The sequence below is a fragment of the Equus quagga genome, chromosome 4 (assembly GCF_021613505.1).
Source record: "Equus quagga isolate Etosha38 chromosome 4, UCLA_HA_Equagga_1.0, whole genome shotgun sequence".
NCBI classification, from domain to species: domain Eukaryota; kingdom Metazoa; phylum Chordata; class Mammalia; order Perissodactyla; family Equidae; genus Equus; species Equus quagga.
The window spans coordinates 28,682,823-28,701,948 of NC_060270.1; the positions used below are offsets into that span (position 1 = coordinate 28,682,823).

General features: G+C 40.9%; 1 protein-coding gene across 1 annotated transcript in view; it reads left to right on the forward strand.

The window, feature by feature from the left end:
• LSG1 (large 60S subunit nuclear export GTPase 1) overlaps positions 1-18,830 on the forward strand; it is a 30,523-nt gene extending 11,693 nt beyond the window's left edge. The window contains exons 6-14 of the mRNA XM_046658076.1: positions 290-350; positions 2,086-2,262; positions 6,202-6,618; positions 9,079-9,180; positions 9,326-9,469; positions 11,345-11,468; positions 14,006-14,085; positions 15,439-15,612; positions 18,347-18,830. Coding sequence (XP_046514032.1) covers positions 290-350; positions 2,086-2,262; positions 6,202-6,618; positions 9,079-9,180; positions 9,326-9,469; positions 11,345-11,468; positions 14,006-14,085; positions 15,439-15,612; positions 18,347-18,526 — 1,459 coding nt within the window. The 3' untranslated portion in view covers positions 18,527-18,830. The remainder of the gene's footprint in view (positions 1-289; positions 351-2,085; positions 2,263-6,201; positions 6,619-9,078; positions 9,181-9,325; positions 9,470-11,344; positions 11,469-14,005; positions 14,086-15,438; positions 15,613-18,346) is intronic.
• The last annotated feature ends 296 nt before the right edge of the window (positions 18,831-19,126 follow it).

A 19,126-nucleotide genomic window follows, 5' to 3' on the forward strand; every position in this document is an offset into this window, starting at 1 on the left:
CTCTCCAGGGCATATGATAGCAGGCAAATGTTTTAATTAGGAGCATGGCCTCTGGTTCTGACTGCCAGAGTTCCCAGTCTGGCCTCATCACTTGGTAGCTGGTGACCTTGGACAGGTTACTTAACTGTTTCTAAGCTTCAGTTTCTTCATGTAAACTGGGAATAATTGTACCTTAAAAAGTTACATATGTCAAGTGCTTAATGTGGGGCAAGTGTTTGCTCCTGTTATTACATGGTCAGTGTTTCCTTTCACTTCACAGTGACTGGAGTATCTCACGTTTGTTTTTCAGTGACATTGTGGTCCAGATAGTAGATGCTCGAAACCCACTCCTGTTTAGATGTGAGGATTTGGTAAGTAAAGTGTGGCAAGATTCAAACGTAAAGTCCTTGGAGCAGCAGTGGGGGGACAGCATCACTGTAGCGTATGGACAGCATAGTGGTAACTGGAGGCAGGCATTCCTTCTGTCCTCGCGCTTTGTTTGTAAGGCCTCCCTCTCCTCCCAAGGTCAGGAGCTTGCATAATGCCGCTGTTTGGACAGATGTTTTCTCTTCTAAAACAATTGTTTCCATCTGCAGGAAGGCACAAACACTTAGATGAACTTTCTAGATTTTAGTTTAGAAACTACTTTGTTAATAGACATTTGCCAGTGTTTCTTTTTTAAGAGACATCAGTCAAAATAGAATTTACTTTCTTTAGTATATTCCTAGTCGCTTTATTTCTTATCCATCCCGTTAAGTTCTCTCTTCTCACACCTTAGTTATTACTTCCTGTGGTATTGTACAAGTGAACTAAGTTTGTAAAGCACCACAGGGAGTAATAATTAAGGTATGAGGATTACATGAAATAATACAGGCTTTGAATTAATCAGACACTGTACGCATGTGAAGTATTCCTGTTTCTGTTTGAGGACCGTAGTCGTAATAGTACAGATTTTTTGTTTGTTTGTTTGTTAAGATTGACACCTGAGCTAACGTCTGTTGCTAATCTTGTTGAGTTTTTTTTTCTTCTTTGTCTTCTCAAAGCCCCCCAGTACATAGTTGTATATTCTAGTTGTAGGTCCTTCTGGTTGTGGCATGTGGGACGCCGCCTCAGCATGGTTTGATGAGCCGTGCCATGTCCATGCCCAGGATCCAAACCAGCAAAACCCTGGGCTGCAGAAGCGGAGCGTGTGAACTTAATCACTCAGCCACGGGGCCAGCCCCCAGTACAGATTATTTTGAAATCCACTGATGACAATAACAAGAATCTTAATGATGAAACTTATAAAGTCAGCTTTTATACCTCTGTTGTATTTTCTAATGAAGAGCTGTGCTTGGGAATTAGTTTCAGTTACTGAGTCTTGTTTTTCTTTTAGACTTCAATAATATATTTTACATTAAAAGATGAGATTATTGACTGTTATCACTTGACTGAAAAATAGTCCCTGCTAGCTGCCAAATCTACTAGTTATACAATTCTTTAACTTTGTTTAAAAGAAACAATTCAGTGTTATTAAAGAGAGGAGCTACATTATTTAAAGAGAAAGAACCTGCTATACTTCAACAGGATGGGAAAGCATTTCTATTTACCATTTCAATTTCTTATGTTAAGAGTGTTTCTAGGGCTGGCCCCATGGCCAAGTGGTTAAGTTCGTGTGCTCCACTTCGGCAGCCCAGGGTTTCACCAGTTCAGATCCTGGGTGCAGACATGGCACCGCTTGTCAGGCCATGCTGAGGGGGCATCTCACATGCCACAACTAGAAGGACCCCCAACTAAAAAGATATACAACTATGTACTGGGGGGCTTTGGGGAGAAAAAGGAAAAAAAAAAGATTGGCAACAGATGTTAGCTCAGATGCCAATCTTTAAAAAAGAAAAAAACCCATGTTAAAAAAAAAAGAATATTTCTAAGTTTATGTGACCTAACTTCTCTTCAAAGCTTACTGAAAGGATCAGTAGAATGTACCATGATGAAAAATCTTTAAATTAGGAATGATTTAAAAATGGGGGCAGTAAAAACTTTGAGTCAGAGCCGGGGGTCTTCAATATAATTTGCCTAGTTTTTACTTGTTCGAAGAGGCCTTTCTAAATATCATTGTCTTGCCAGGAACGTTATGTGAAAGAAAGAGATGGCGAGAAGGAGAACGTCATTCTGGTCAATAAGGCCGACTTGCTGACCGCTGAGCAGCGGAGCGCCTGGGCCACGCACTTTGAAACACAAGATGTGAAGGTTATTTTCTGGTCAGCTTTGGCGGAAGCCGTTCAACTGACTGGGGACTCCAAGGTAACCTGGGGGAGTTGTGCAGGTTGGCTTCCACGGAGGATTTCAGTTTCTGATTAATGTGCTTTGTTTGTTGTTTCTTATTGGAGATTTGTGGGAATTCAGGGTGTCTGTTTGTTTTTTCCCTAAATGCTATGATAGTAGGATGACCTATAGAAAAATGAGTCAGAGGGTTACTCTCTTAGGTTGTGGAACAGTCTGCCATCCCCAGCGCTCTGTGTTACACACTGATGTGAGCTGTAATTTTTCATTTTTAAAAATTTTAGGCAGGAAATTGTATAGGAAGTTTCATAATGACTTTATAATTGCTTTTAAGAAAAGCAGGTACAACTGAAGGATGTAGTAACTTCTCAGGTCTTGATTAGAATCTCTTTTGACATTGTTTTGAAAACAAAGAAATGAGGTAATCCTAAATTAAGATACACCATGTCGTTTTCTTTTTTCTCTCTCTTTTTTTTCTGTGAGGAAGATTAGCTCTGAGCTAACATCTGTACCGGTCTTCCTCTATTTTGTATGTGGGACACCACCACAGTGTGGCTTGATGAGCAGTGTGTAAGTCCACACCAAGGATCCAACCCCTTGAACCCTGGGCCACTGAAGTGGAGCGTGTAAACTTAACCACTACACCACCACACCAGCCTCCATGTTGTTGTCTATATCTTTTTAAATTTTACAGCAACAGTTTGGGGTTTATTTTCTAATAACAAATAATAACTATGAAAAGAAATTAATAATAAGATCTTAGAACTGGAAGAGAATTAATCTCTCCTGTCTTCCTCCTTTCCTTTTCTCTCTATCAACCCCATCTGTTGGCTGTGGAGTATGCTGAACTTGGTGCTGGGAACACAGTACCCCCGCCTTGATGGGCTCACGAGGTAGTGAGCTCTGCCTCTGGAGACTTCCTTCCTCCACCTCCCTGGCACAGTCTTTAATCTCCCTGTGACCACTTTAAATGACAGAGACCAGGGAGCTCAATCTTTATTTCTAAATTTAGGAAGTTTTTCTGTTGAGGGAAACTAAGCCTTCCTCCCTAACGTTTGACTAAGGACTCTTCCTTTGTCCCCTTAGTTCTGTCTTCGCGCGATACATTTTCTGCTCTCCTATTCATCGTAGACACCATCTCCGGGACATTCAGGTCCTGAGTGCCTGTCTGCCTGTGTCAGGATCACACTTAAAATTGGTGGCACCTAATTGAACACATTATTCCAGGGGTAGTTTGCCCGGGGCCTATACAGAGGGACTCTTCCTTCTTGTGATCAAAATATCCCTAATAATTTTTTGTTGTTGTTAATTCATCCCATTTCAAAGGAGCTACATTGTGCTCTTGGCTCATTGAACCTATGAACAACCAAATCCCTCAAACATTTTTTAAAAAGGAACGGCCTTATTAAGCAAATCTTATCTCATCTTTACATGTGGAAAAAGTTTTTCATTTTGTTTTTACCTCAAGTTAGAATAGTACTTTTCCTACTAAATATTGTTAGTGATTTGGGGCCAAGGTAGAGTTCGTTTTGGATGTGCAGTTTGCTTTTTTTTCCTTCTAGCTTTGAATCATCTGCAGATTTGTATGTTTCCCCTTCTGTGTATCTTTCCAGTCACTGATAAGATTTCTGAACAGATGAGGACCAAGGGTAGGGCTCTGTAACGTTCTGTGGACTTATCAAGCACTCTGTACCAAGCATTTTAGTGTGAGGAATACAGGTGTATTTGCAAGGATATAACAGTAATTATTCTTTTATTACTGTTGTTAATAAAAACTAACCCCTGGAAAACTTATTCTCTGCTACACACCACTGTCCTAAGCACTTTACATACTTTATTCATTTAATCTTCTTAACACTAGGTATAAGTACTTACTGTCCGCAGGCAGTCTGGCTTCATGGTTTTTCCTCCTAACCATCATTTCTTTTGTTTCACATCTTTCCTGAAAGTTGCTATCTTGCTGAAGTTTTCGAATAAATATTAATCACTATATCTCTTAGCCCTGGTGCGCCAACCCAATAACCCTATCAAAAGTGGGAAAAGGGTTAGTTTCTACGTCTGTGGTATTCCCTGGCCTGTTAGCAAAGTAGTAAATTCCACCAGGAAATGGGGTTTGTTTGCGTGATCTGTTCTCGGGAAACCCTTGCTGCCTCCTGTTGCTGTCTGTCTGCTTTTTAGGGCTCACCAGGTAACTTGTGGAATTGTTTCCACATCAGACTGTGGGTTAACAGTGTGTGGTTTATGGAAGATATTCCTTCTCCCTTTTTAAAAGCCAGGCACCATTCACTCCTCCCAAGTCTTCTGAAATCTCTACTGTTCTTCGCGATTTCCCAAGAAAAAATAACCGGCTACTGTTGTGATGTCATATCTGTAATCACATCTGTCATTTGAGGATCAAACAGGAATTTCTAAAAATGGCTTGATATTCACTGTTTTCTTGCCATTCTGAAGTTTGGGTCTTCTGCTATAGTTGTTCTGCCCCTTCTTATTTTACAAAAATATGACCTTTTTTGAAATGAGTACTGTGGTTTTCTCTTGGCCATCTGTTAAATGGCACTCTGTTCCCCAAAGGATTGACTTTTCCCTTTTTCTTTTTTTTTCTTTTTTGTGTGAGGAAGATCGTTCCTGAGCTAACATCCGTGCCAGTCTTCCTTTGCTTTGTATGTGGGATGCTGCCACAGCATGACTTGATGAGTGGTGTGTAGGTCCGTGCCCAGGACCCAAACCTGTGAACCCCGGGCCACCTAAGCAGAGCACACAAACTTACCCACTACAACACCAGGCCAGCCCCTGTTTTCTTTTTATTTTTAATATAGTTACTACAAAGTCCTTTTTTTATCTTTATCATTTTTGTTGAACCTAAACATCTTCTGCCTTAGTTTTCCTAACTTACATCCACGTTGAGTTCACATTCTTGTTTTCTGTCTCTCTCGTGTTTTGAAATGATTCAGAAGAGCTCACGGTGAAGACTCACTCACTTCTTTACATTCATTGCTCATTTGTCATAGAAGTTGCTTCCAATTCTATGGTTCTGTTGTAAGCCATATTTCTTTTTGACTTGCCAGGCATGGTTAGGAAATCCTACCTCTTTTCCGACATTTTGTTTATATCTGTACTTTCCTAAAATTTAGGAAACCTGTTTAACTGTGTTCATTGTGTTCTCCTCCGTGACAGCTGCTCATATTAACAGCAAGGTTTGCATCACCTGTAAATGCAAACCAGTTCACCCTTGTTGATATAAATTAGTAACACTGTAAATTGCCTTATTTCTGCTTTATCAGTAGGAATGCAGAAGAATTAACACACCTGTGAATAGTAAATGATTTCTTACCTTTCTCTATTCAAAGCAAGTCTTTAATTGGTGAATGATTTCCGCATATGGAGTTGAGTTTTGTTGCTCCTGCATTTCATACACAGGGAACCAGGATCCACGGTGCTTTGAGTTTTAAAGGCGATTATAAAGGAATAGCAGTTCCCCTAAACCTGCAAACCACTGTCTTTAAAAACGCAAATGTAAAGTGAAGCTCAGATTACACCCCTCTTGCTTTGTTCAGAGAGGAGAATGTTAACATGTTTTATTATTAATGAGAAATGCTTTGTTTTATTCTACAGCCCATTGCAAAATAATATACTGCCAAAGAATTCAGCTTGACATGGGCTTTTCTAAATCCTTGCTTTCGTAAAAGATTTATCTGTTAGAAAAGTAATACATGTTATTTGTACAAAGTTTAAGTAATACAGAAATGTATAAAGTGAAGGCCCACGGCTCCTCGCCCCCCGGGTGACGCTGCTCTTGAGAGTTGGGTTGTGTCCCTGCACTGAAAGGCTTATGTTGTCCCCTTCATGACTTTCCTTGTCCTCTGTGCATCTGAGATAACCAGCTGTTGAGTATTTTCACTAGAGTGAAAAGTGCAGTTGTTAGACACTTCAGAACTCTTGTGATTTCTGTTATTTCATCAGGAACAGGTAAATGGAGATGCTGAAGAAGCCAACGCAACTGAGTTGGAAAACTCCAGTTGCGATGAGGCTGAAACTCCACATGATGACACTGAACATCTTCTAGGTGGGGATTCTCTCTCACTTAGTGAAGTTGCCACTAGTGATGAAGACGACAGTGAGTATGAGGACTGTCAGGAGGAGGAGGACGAAGATTGGCAGACATGTTCGGAAGAGGACAGCAACCCTGGTGAAGAGGCCGGCGGCCAGGACTGCAGAGAAAGCTGTACTGTGGATTCTGAGGCTCAGGGCAGGAAAACTCCGGAGAAGAGGCAAATGCACAATTTTAGCCACCTGGTATCAAAGCAGGAATTATTGGAGATCTTTAAGCAGCTACACACTGGGAAGAAGGTGAAAGATGGGCAACTTACTGTTGGACTGGTAAGATGAAATATGTCATCAAATTGTTACCACATGAAGATCGTTATTCCCCATCCTTTGGTAGCTACCCTGGAACTCCAGAGACCAGTCAGGCTTCTGATATCATAGGGAACTGCTGTCTTCTTGTTGCCCATTGGCATCATGGGAGTCCGAAGTGTGGCAGGCAAAGCCAGCTCAAAAGCGTGAACTTTCTCAAGGCTTATATTGGTTACACCCGTGTTCATAACAATTACCTTCTCTAGTCTCCTTCCAGTTCAGCCCTGCCTGTCATGTGACTTACCAAGAGATACTAGAATGAGAGAGCTTTTAATGTTGTCTTCAGACTTCCAGTCCAACGTTCTTACTTTCTGTAAGCTTTTGGCATCCTGTGATGCTTGCCAGCTTATTACTGTCAATGTTCAGATGCATATTAGGGAGAATCCCAACATCTTGGGGACAGGCAGACTATGACAATTGCTTTAGTTGCATAAACACTACAAATGGGGGAAAGGAGATCACATCTCTAACTCCATTTCCCCTAATTCCAAGGGCAGCTGTGAAAACTGCCCAAGCCCCCAGGAGATACAGCATGGCTCCAGATGGCCCCATCTTTAGCTAAAGAAATGTAAGATGTTAGAGAAGGTATTTATTTATTTTTAAAATTTTCCAGTGAGAAGGTGTTTATTTTAAACATTTCCATCCAAGAGAATGAAACAGAATGGAAGAAAGTAGATCATGGCAGATGTAAAGTCCTCCAGCTCTTAAATTACACGCCAGATATAGTTAATCCTCATTACTTTGAGCCTCCGTTCCCTCCTCCCAATAAGAAGCCTACTTAAATCTGTAGTAGCTCGACGTTTGATTTTAGTCCACAGTTCAAAGAGTTGTCCCTGGAGGCAGGCAGACCTCTGTGTAATCCCACTTCTGCAGCGGAACTGGTTTACCTGCTGTCAACCTGGAGAAAGTTACTTAACTTCTCTCAGTTTTAAGGCTTCATTTCTCCATATTGCTAAAAATTCATTTTCCACATGTGCAAGAAAGCCCAACTTCCCTAAGAGTTGGTTTCTTTCTTTCTCACATTTATGGAAATGCTAAGCAGGCTCTCTCACTTTCAGAATTTCTTGCTCTAGAAATCCTGAGAATCGTTTATTCACTCTGCAAACATTTATTCATCCCCTGCCACATGCCAGGCATGCTTCTGGGCCCTGGCAGTGTTTTAGTAGACAAGACGGACAGAGTCCACTCCCTCGTAGGGCCTGTAATTCCCAGTGCGACGAGTGTGAAGAGGGGAAAGTTCCACATGCTATAGGGGTATATAATGAGGGAACGTGATTGGGGAGTGGGGGAGATGACAGCAACAGAAGTCCCCTCCCCCCAACAAATAACATTCAAACAAATAATAATATGTAATTAGGATATAAACACAAAGCAGTAGGAGAACATGGAAATTAATGAGCGGTCATCTGAAATCTTTCTATGAGAGGTTGCACCTTCAAGTATAATGTGAGGTTTTGACAAGTGACAGTGGAAAGGCACTCCTGACAGATAAAGGTAAATGTTTAAGCAAAGCTCCAGGAATGGCAAAGTGTGTTCATGGAATGGCAGGTAATTGAGTGTGGCTGAAGTGTGAAGAGTGGTGAGAGTTAAAGCTGGAATGGTGAAAGTATGGCCAGTGTGAGTTCTGTAATAGGTGGAAAGTTGGGATTTTATGTTCAGCAGGATGGTGTTTATAATCTTCCAGTCACGTTGATGGAGGGTCCTTGGCCCCATCTCAGAGTGGGAATCGGATTTGGAAGCATGGAGGAATGCCTGAGAGAAAGCATGGAACAAGGGTGGTGTGATTTAAGCAAAAAGATTGCTTGTCATCTTATTTGAGAACTTCTTTTGTTCCTGTGTATGATCCTGCTTGAGCTGAGGCAACATGAAGTTTCAGATTTATTGATAGTGTTGGGGAGAGGCAGAGGGCAAGGACTGGGTATTGTCTTACCCTGAACCCAAGAGTAAGTGAGTATTATAGCTTATTAACCCACATCAGGTCTTTGTGCCAGTTACAGTTTTTAGCTAGCAAGACAGAAACTTGGTGATAAGTCATTAAAAGTTAAAAATAATTGTGTGTTGTGATGATTAAGACATCTGTGTGGTGCTTGGCTTCACCCACAGTGTGGAAGATGCGGTGGAAACAGTGAAATGCCTGTAGGTGCAGCAGTGTTGGGGGGGCGGGGCTGAGAACAAGGGGGTGAGGTGTCCTATAGCATCTGCTGTTATAACAAAACCTGTAAAAATTAAACGTACTTTGCTTGACTGTTCATTGCTGGAGACAAGTCAGAATAAATGCAGTCACACCACAGGGGGAAAAAATGTGTAACAAACAGCATCTATTTCAAGTAATCTTCTAAGCAACCAGACACTGATGCTAGTGTTGCCACTATTTATGTAACATCTTTGAATCTTTGAGAAATACACTGTTGACTGTTCTTCTAGGTGGGCTACCCAAATGTTGGTAAGAGTTCAACTATCAACACCATCATGGGCAACAAGAAAGTGTCTGTGTCTGCTACTCCTGGGCACACCAAGCATTTTCAGGTATTTCTGCAGCCTTGACCTCTGTGTTTGCTTCTCAGCCAGTTTCTCCGTCTGGGTATTTTCTGAAGTTCTTTGCCGCTCATATGCTGCCCTTCTTTCCCTTCTCTGCTGTATGCCCAGCATAAACCTCTTACTTGTCTTGCAGACTCTCTATGTGGAACCTGGCCTCTGCTTATGTGACTGCCCAGGCCTGGTGATGCCATCCTTTGTCTCTACCAAGGCAGAGATGACTTGCAGTGGAATCCTCCCAATTGACCAGATGAGAGATCACGTCCCACCTGTGTCACTAATATCCTTTCTGCTTTGCGCAGGCTCTGGTTGTTATGTGTATATGAGGGCTTCACGTTTGGACATTGCCTTGCATTTGATGCAAGGTATCAAGTCTGATATCTTGAGAATGGGAAATCTAAAATACTTCTTAGTGATCTGCCCAAGTTTATACAATGAGATGACATTGGGACTTCAGAATTAGACCCTCATGTCCTGATTGCAGCAGTGTGGCCTGGTACAAATGGAACAACCCAGGCTTGGGATCTCAGCCCCCACTTGCAAACGTGTTTGAATTTGACTGTATGAGTGACTTCGGTAAACTTGCCTTCCAGAGACTTTCCTTTTCTATAAAATGGGGGTAATAATAGCTACTTCACAGTTGATTGGGAGAATTTAATCATTATAGCTAACATTTATTGCATGGTTGCTATGTGCTTTACAAAACATTTATCAAGTAATAACTCATTTAATTCTTAAAACAACCTTTGAAGTGGGTACTGCTATTGTTCCCGTTTCTTTAAACTTAAGGAAACTGAGGCACAGAGAAGTTAAACAGTTGGCCTAAGCTCTCACAGTGAGTATTGGGAGCTCTGCTGCCTGTTAGCAGCATAATGAGTTAACTTTGTGTGAAGTATCTAGGATAGTGTCTAGCATGGAAAAAGTAGTCCAAGATAGATCTGTTAAGACCTGCAGGGTCTAAGATTTCACCCTACTTACAGGCTGACGGGTTAGTCTGTTACTATTTTGTGGATCCTGGCAGAAGAGAGGAGGCTCCATGAAATTGGCACACGACCTTGTGAATTTGTGAGTAAGGAAAAATGTCAGGTGCTGCACGGTTCTTGACAAGATCCCTGATGACTACCCCTACGGCCACAGCTTTTTATTTACTCCAATTTATTTTCTTTCTAGAAGAAGTAATGAGTAAGAATTCATTTACCAGGATAAATAAAATATATTATCGCTAAAATAGAATACTATAAGTTGTTAAAAAGAATACACTAAATCTGCCTACAGCAACTTGATTAAATCTCAAAACATTATATGTACAGTATGACACCATTTTTGTAAAGATTTTCCTCTCGTAAATTGATACTTCGTATTAATAGATACCTGTGAATGTGAAAGTATGAAAAGTGGGCTGAAGGATGCACCACAAACTGCTTTCCCCTGGGTGGGGGAGGCACTGGTATAGTGTTTGAATTTTTTAATGTAATTTTTAGTAGGTGAAATATTGTTATTAATTCTTGGTAGTTGGAAACACAGGTGTTATGTTATTTATGCTTTTCTGTGTATTTTAAGTTTCTCTGTAAGTCAGTAATGAGGCACGCATTGAGCATTTACAAGCCAGCTTAGGTTGGTTTCTGTGGAGGACACAGGCATGAATCAGATGTGGATCCTGCCCTTTCAAGGTTAGATCTGGGGGGGATATGGAGCATGTGCCTGAATAACTGGTACAAGACAGAAGGTTGTACGTGGCTTAAGGAAAGTCTGAGTAATTAGACAAGGGAGGAAAAAAATAATCTCTGCTTGCATAGTTGTAAGGATTAGAAACAAAGACTCTTCGTGCTTTATTCCTGAATTAGGATCATCTCACAAATTTATCATTCATTTAGAATCATGCTTTTCAGGGTAAAAATGTGTTAGCTTTAAGGTCTGCTTCAGAGATAATATTTTAATAGTTATTTTTAAAGGATTCATTTGGAAGTGATCATTGGTGTGGCATAAAGTTTTGTTTAAAAGAGAAAAAAAAAAATCTTCAGTAACTGCCCTCCTCTTGGAGAGGTGAGCAGCTTTTTGTCAGAAGTGCTGAAGTACCATGTTCTTAGAGGCGTGTGTCAGACACCGTGGGAGGGCCGGGCTCAGTTCAGGGGACTGTATTCCTTCACAAGCTTATGTTTGCCAGAATATTCCGAGATACGTTTTAGAAGCTACCTATGGCATTAATATCATAAAGCCTAGAGAAGATGAGGATCCCTGTCGACCTCCAACATCAGAAGAACTGTTGACAGCTTATGGATGTGAGTTGGGATTTATTTTAAAACATGAAAAAAAATAATATAGTTAATGAGAGAAATGCTCGTCTGCAAAGATACAAATTCAGAATTTTTCTTAGCATTTGTTGCGTCAGCTTTGAGGGTTGATGTTTTTGTCATCTCTGTTGCCTTGCCTATGAGGTGACCTCCAGGAGGTTGATTTGGTGATGGTTTCAGGGTCCACCCGTAAGGGAGGGAGAGCTGACTGCTCCCTGAGTGTTACTTCACTTCGGTGTGTTAGTGCTTTTAGAGTTAGAGAAGGAGATGCTTGTATCCTCTGCCTCTTCCCCAGGTCTGCCCTCTCCTAACCTGCAGCACAGAAATCGATCCCTGGGAAACACATCTTCCCATGCGCTCCTTCCCTGAAGGAGGGAGGCCTAGATGCCGTCACTGTAAAGGCCCCACAGGGAGCCCTGGCAGGGCCTGTCAGCGGCTGTCACCCACTTCTAAGAAAAAGCCCGTAGGGCCATTCACCACTTTGATGGTACTCAGGTGTAGACACGGGTTCTCATCTGAGGCTGTCTTGGCTTTTTCTGGAGTCTTCTCCTTATCAGGAAAGAAAAGGGTTGTTGGGAGGAAAGTGAGTATACTTATCAGAGCAGGGTAGGAGAGTTGTGAGGGAGCCTCAGGAGGGAGAGCCTCAGAGATTGCGACAGAGTGGAGCTGGTTAGGATGGAGACACAGAACGTCCTCTTTGCCCGTCCATCGGTCCCTTGCCAACCTCGTTTGACATTAAAATGAGTCCACAGCTCTCCTGTCTCTATGTTTTACCCCACTTCTACTGGGAGTTACCTTTGCCTGTCATTTCTCCAGCTGATTGTGACTTCTTTACCTTAAATACAAACTTTAAAGGTGGTCTGGGTAAAGAAGAGCAGCGTTAGAAGCGTTCCCTGCATGTGTGGCTGGCCTTTAAAGGAATTGCCACCAGCTCTTGGGAAGGAAAAAAATCTGTCTACTGGCGGAGAAAGGTGATTTGATACGAACCACGCTTAAATCAGACCTAGGAGTTAGTTGAGAGACTTTAAAGAGGATAAGTGCTAAGCACTTGTGGTAAGACTGGTACAGTCACAAAGTCCTAGAACTTAAAGATCACCCACCTCTCGTCCCCCTTTTTTTAAGACAGCTAATCTGACAGCAGAGCCTGAAATGACCGCCCCGGGGTGGTTCTGGTCAGTGGCAGAGCCTGGGTGAGAACCCAGATTTCCTAATGCAGACTTCTCTCCACTGTGCTGGCCTGAAATGGGGAAAGGTGGGCTTCTACCAGACTTCCCATTTGGTCTGACTTCCAGATGAAACTGAAAGAATGAGAGTGTTTTAAGATTTTGTCATCTAATTCTGTCTGATAAAATCAGAATAAGGGAAAAGCCGGTTTGTAAAAATGGATGGCCACACGTGTACGGTTTCTAAGATCACCGTCTGCAGGGCTGTAAAGAACCGTCATTGGTGGTTCATTGTAAGTGCCGTCACTCACTCATTTTAATTTGCATTTCTTTAAACACTAGTGAAATTGAGCATCTGTCCCTGTATGTGTATTTATATTATATTTATTATATATTATTAATATTATATATTAAAATATATATAATATATTTATATTATATGGCCATTTATATTTCTTCTGGGAATCACCTTTTTCTGTGTGTTTGGCTTTTAACGATTTGTGGGAGTTCTTTGTTACATGTGCCATAAATGTTTTTCCCAATGTTTGTTTATGGTTTCTCGAGCCCTGTAGAAGTTAATTTTAATAGACTATTTTTTTCCTTTTCGGCTCAATTGGACTTGGTGTTTTACTTGGGAAGCCCTTTCCTATCCCAAGAGGACAGAACTGTTTTCCTGTAATCTTTTATTTTTTTAAACCTTTAGATTTTTAATCTGACTAAATGTATTTTTGTGTATGGTGTGAACTAGGGTTCTATTTTCTTCTAAACTAAGAGCCAACACACAGCTAGTGTGTGAGGGAGCTGAGTTTTGAACCCAACCTGTCTGCCAAACCCCGTATCCTTAACCTCGCTGCTCTGTGACTCTTCTGAGTTAATATCAAAGGGGTCTTTGTTGTATGTTTGGGAAACTGAAAAAAGTGTAGCTATATCATTAAATAAGGAAACTTGCCCTGTGGCTTTGAGTTTTGCTAATAATAGGACAACACAGCGTTCTCCAGGTAGCCTCCTTGTATAAATGTTTACAGTCAAGAAATGAAAGAAATAACTGGAGTAGAGAGAAATTGAATGTGTCTGTCACAGCATGGTCCTAGGTGGTCGGTAGGATATCAGACTATAACAGTCTAGTCTATTTTCCTAGATTATCAAATGTTTTTATAATGCTAACCAAAATATTTTCTACATTAATTGATTTTTTAAAGAAATAGAGTAAGGATGCATAGTTAGTGTAGTGATTTATTTGGTTACATAGTTTACGTAGTTAATGTAGTGATGGAAAAAGCTAGATTTCCATCACCTCAGTTGTGTTTGTTGTGGTGTTCTGTTTCCTAACTTAGGTGTTGCAAATTTCATTTCTCCTCACAGATATGCGAGGATTCATGACGGCCCATGGGCAGCCAGACCAACCTCGATCTGCGCGCTACATCCTGAAGGATTATGTCAATGTGAGTGAACCTTGCTTCTTGTTGCTCTTGAATAAGTAAATCTTCTTTCTCCGTAGTGTGTTCTTAGATAATGGCAACCTGTTAAGTTATAAAGGAATATTTTCTCATTGAGATTGTGTTATAGCTGGAGTTGTGTTCTTGATCCAAGGCAGCTAGCACCATATAAATCATAGACGTGACTGACAACATAATATGAGAGATGAAGATCTGTGAACATCTGTTATCAGTGAAAGTGATAAATTTATGCCTCTGGTCTTTCCATCTCCTGCAGCCCTTTGCTTGTTTCTGTTGCAGCCATATCACAATCTTCCTTAACTATAGCTGTGTATGTGCCTATTTTCTTATACTTATCTAGTAACAATAATAATAGCTACTATTTATGCAAAGCTAACCCCACTAGAATAGTTCTAAGTGTTTTACAAGTATTATCTCATTAAAAATAATAAGTCTGAGGTTTTTATTCTCATATTACAAATGAAAACTTGCTAAGTTTTGGGTTTCCTCCTCAATAAAATAGGAATAGTGCCTCTCTCATGAGATCGTTATGGGAAATAAGTGAGAACAGTGTATGCATATGGAGATGTGTGTGTGTGTATATACATACACACAAACACACCACTCTGCTCAGTGCCTGGCATTTACTTAGCCCCCAGTAATTTTTATATATTAAGCTTAATTCTTTCCGCAAATACACACAACATGGCCCGAATAATAACTGGTTGTGATGGTTTGGCTTTATTCCCTCCTCGTCTCAATACCACATCAGCAGAGCTCTTGGAACAGAGAAGTAAAAGTGAGCAGCCATATTCTCTCGCCTTCAATTCAGGAAGAAAGTAGTTAATAGAACATTTGTATGGATAAATTATTTATTCATTTGCCATTTATAAAACTAGATGAGAAGATGAGTTAAAAACAACCAGTTTTCAGTGTTTATGCTGGAAAGAGGAAAGTTTGCACCCAGTGAACAACTGCAACTTGCCCAGTATCGCCATGAGTACAGTCATACTGTCCACTGTGTCCTGGTTTTTGTTTTGGAAAATACTCTTCTTCAGTATAATCATATAAGTGTTCTGAAGAATACTCTAGTAGAAATGCAGACAAGGTAGCAGAAGTACAGAGGAGACAGGTTTCATGCTAGTTTGGGGCTCTGGGAAGAGCTAGGCGTCTAGAACACTAGGATCACCATCACATAGTGAGGACTCTGTGGTCAGAGTTGACGAAAACTCGGCTCAGCCAGCTTAATCACGAAGCAGAAAGCTCTGGCACAGTGTGCCCGTGTGGAGATGTCTCCTCTGAGGACTTTACACAGATGGCAGTTACAAGGCGCTGTTGTCATTCGCATTGTCTTTGTAGGGTAAACTTCTGTACTGTCATCCTCCTCCTGGAAGAGATCCAGTGACCTTTCAGCATCAACACCAGCGATTCCTAGAGAACAGAATGAATGGTGGTGAAGTCAAAGTGCAGCCAGGTGGAAATAGAAAAGCAAAACAGATTGAAAATGTAGTTGACAAAACTTTTTTCCATCAGGTAAGTTTTAAAGTTTCTTTAACTTCTGACCCACCACATTTTGCATAACAGTTTTATTGAAATATCAGGCACATACTGTAAAATTCACCCTTTTAAAATATACAGTTCAATAGTTATAGTATATTTACAGAGTTGTGCAACCATCAGCACTAATTTTAGAGCATTTTTATCACTTCAAAAGGAAACCCTGTATGCATTAGCATTCCCTCCCATTCCCCTCTCCCCTCAGCCCCTCCCAACCACTAATCTTTCTCTTTATATAGACTTGCCTGCTCTGGACATTTCATATAAATAGACATACAGTATGTGGTCTTTTTGTGACTGACTTCAACTTAGTATAATGACTTCAGGCTTCATCCATATATCAGTACTGTATTCCTTTTTATTGCTAAATAATATTCCATTGAATGGCTATACCACATTTTGTTTATCCATTCATCTATTGATGTCCATTTGGGTGGTTGCCACTTTTTCTCTATTATGAATAATGTTGCTGTGAACATTCACGTGCAAATTTTTGTGTGGACGTATGTTTTCAGTTCTCTTGGGTACATACTTAGGGTGGGGTTGCTGGGTCATATGGGAACTCCATGTTTAACATTTGAGGTACTGCCAAACTTTCCAAACTGGCTGTATCATTTTACACTCCCACCAGCAATGTATGAGGGTTTTAATTTCGCCACATCCTTGCCAATCTTTATTTTCTGTCTTTTTTATTTTAGGCATCCTAGTAGTGTGTGTGAGGTGGTGTCTCATGGTTTTGACTTGTTTCTCTAATGATTAATGATGTTGAGCATCTTTTCATGTGCTCACTGGCACGTGTATATCTTCTTTGGAGGAATGCTTGTTGTTGAGTTCTGAGAGTTCTCAGTATATTCTGGATACAAGCTTTTAAAATCATATTTTTGATTTGCAAATATTTTCTCCCATTTAGTAGGTTGTCTTTTCTCTGAGCCAGCACATTTTAATGACTTTAGTTGTTTACCTCACAGCTACAATTTGTATGCAGCATTTTAAAGAACAACTTTATATGCAGAACAGTTTAATCATGTAATTGTACCTAATGTATTTGTTAAATGCTTTTAAGTGGCTACAGTAGCCAAAAGGGGGCCGGGGGGGTGGTCAGTTGTATCCAGAGAATGACTGTCTCTGTGTTCATCTGGGGCGTTATTTGTGTCCTCACACTGAGCCTGTGGTGCGGCAGGCCAAGCCGATGTTATTACCCCCATTCTACCACCGAGGACATGGAGACTCAAGGAGGCTGAGTGACTTACCCAGGGACACTTGTTTTAAATGACAAAGCTGGAATGGAACTTAGATCGTTGTGGCTCCTAGTTTGAATTATATCCAAGGCTGCCAATATTTAACAGAAAATTTACCCATATGCAGAAAGATCACAGGTTCTTTCTTGAGCCTGCTACTGTCATACAGGACAAGTTGAATTTTTAAGTGTTTACAAAACATTTCTAAAGGTCATGTACAAGAATGCTGAAAACTGAGAGTTAATTACAATATAATAATGCATGAATCTAAGCTTTAGCCTCCAGAGTAATACTTTACTGTTATAAGAAATCATGAGATACTGCTTTACACTTGCAGATCATATTGGATTAAATTCTTTTTGCTAAGTAAACTTAAAATTTGTTTAGTTTTTTTGTTTTGTTTTGTTTTACTTAAATCACAAATTTATCAGAACTTTTTTGAGCACTTTCTGTGTGCCAACTACTATGTTAGGACCTGGGATACCAAAATAAGTAAGACACAATTATTATAAAATGATTATATAATGGGATCACATTCTAGCAAAGGAAACGGGCAAGTTAACAAAGAACATGACATGTTAGGTCTAAGACGGAGGTGGAAGTCAAGTACTTTGTGAACGCAGATTGGGGAGCAGTTGTCTTGGGAGTGAGTGAGAGTGAGAGTGGGTAAGTGAAAGCTACAGAGAGGAAGCGATACTGAAGCTGGACTTTAAGGGACAAAGAAAAATGTGCCAGTTGGAAGGAGTGGTGAGGGTCAGATTTCCAGGCAGAAGGAGGAGTGTGAACAAGGGCATAAAGATATGGGAGTGTGGGTTTTGTCAGTAAAGAGCCCATGTGTAGGTGGCCTTGTGTGCCATGTGAGGGAATATGAACTTGATTCCTCGGGCTACAGGGAGCCTGCAGAGATTTGTAGTGGGACACATGATCAGAGAACTCTTGTAGGAATGTGGACACTGGATCATCGAGCAGTGGAGGAGTCTTGCCGTGGTCTAGGGAAAGCTAATGAACATCTGGGTTAGCAGTGGGGATGGAGAGGAGGGCATGGATGAGTAACGTTGTAGAGACTGGAATCAACAGAACTGAGTGGCTGGCTGTATGTGATAGACACTGAAGACAGAGTGTGCTGTCTTGGCGGCTGGGTGAATTCTTATACCACTAGGCGAAATAAAGAATGGAGAGTCAGCTTCTAACTAAATTTGGGTTGAGGCAGGTTGAATTTTGATATCAAGATAGGAACTTCCAGAAAATAACTGGTATTAGGAGTCTAGTTCTAGATGGTATTAGAAGCTATGGGACTAAATAAAGTTGAGAAGAAAGAGAATGAACTGAAGACAGAACGCTGAGAATGGGGAAAGAGGACCAGTGAAGGAGGTGGAAGTCCGCCATCTTGGAGTCCTCCATAAATAACACTGTGCATATCCTCCAAAGGAGACTGCTGACATCTCAAACAATGTTTTCTTCTTGTTTCATAGGAAAACGTGAGAGCTTTGACCAAAGGAGTCCAGGCTGTGATGGGCTACAAGCCTGGCAGTGGCCTGGTCACTGCAACTACCGTGAGCTCTGAGAGCGGGGCTGGGAAGCCCTGGAAAAAACATGGTAACAGAAATAAAAAAGAGAAAAGTCGTAGACTCTACAAGCACCTGGATATGTGAACTTGGGCTGCAGCAGAAATGGCATCTGCGTTGTGCATCCAGACAAGAACAGAAGCTGCTCGTTGCCTGTGGTGCTGTAGAGTGGACCCTGCCCTTGTGGCACCCAGCCACTCCCAGCAGTCAGTATCAAAACCGAGGGGCTCCTCGGAGCACCAGCTCTGACTGACATGGTCACCTTGGAGCCCCAGAAAAAAGGAGGGAATGAATGATAGATATTTGTTGGTGTAAACATATACACAAATGTGTACTAATTTGTAAGTTGGGGATTTTTTGAAAAGATATTAAAATTAAATTGCCACTAACAGATGTTTTATTGGTTTATGTAGATACACTGCCATTTGGACATTTCATGTTCTTTAAATGATTTTAATTTGCTAAAACATGACTGGCATTTTAGATGGGTTCTTTTGAGTACATTATTTAGATTAGCGATTCTCAACCTCACACACGTACCCAGCACCCCCTGATAGGGCAGAAGGCAGTATCAGATCTTGGAATGGGGGTCTGGTACATGTGATTGTTAAAAGCCCCAGGAGAGCATGACCTATTGAAAAATCACCATCAACATAGCCACTACCACAGAGGGAAGCGTGTGTTTTT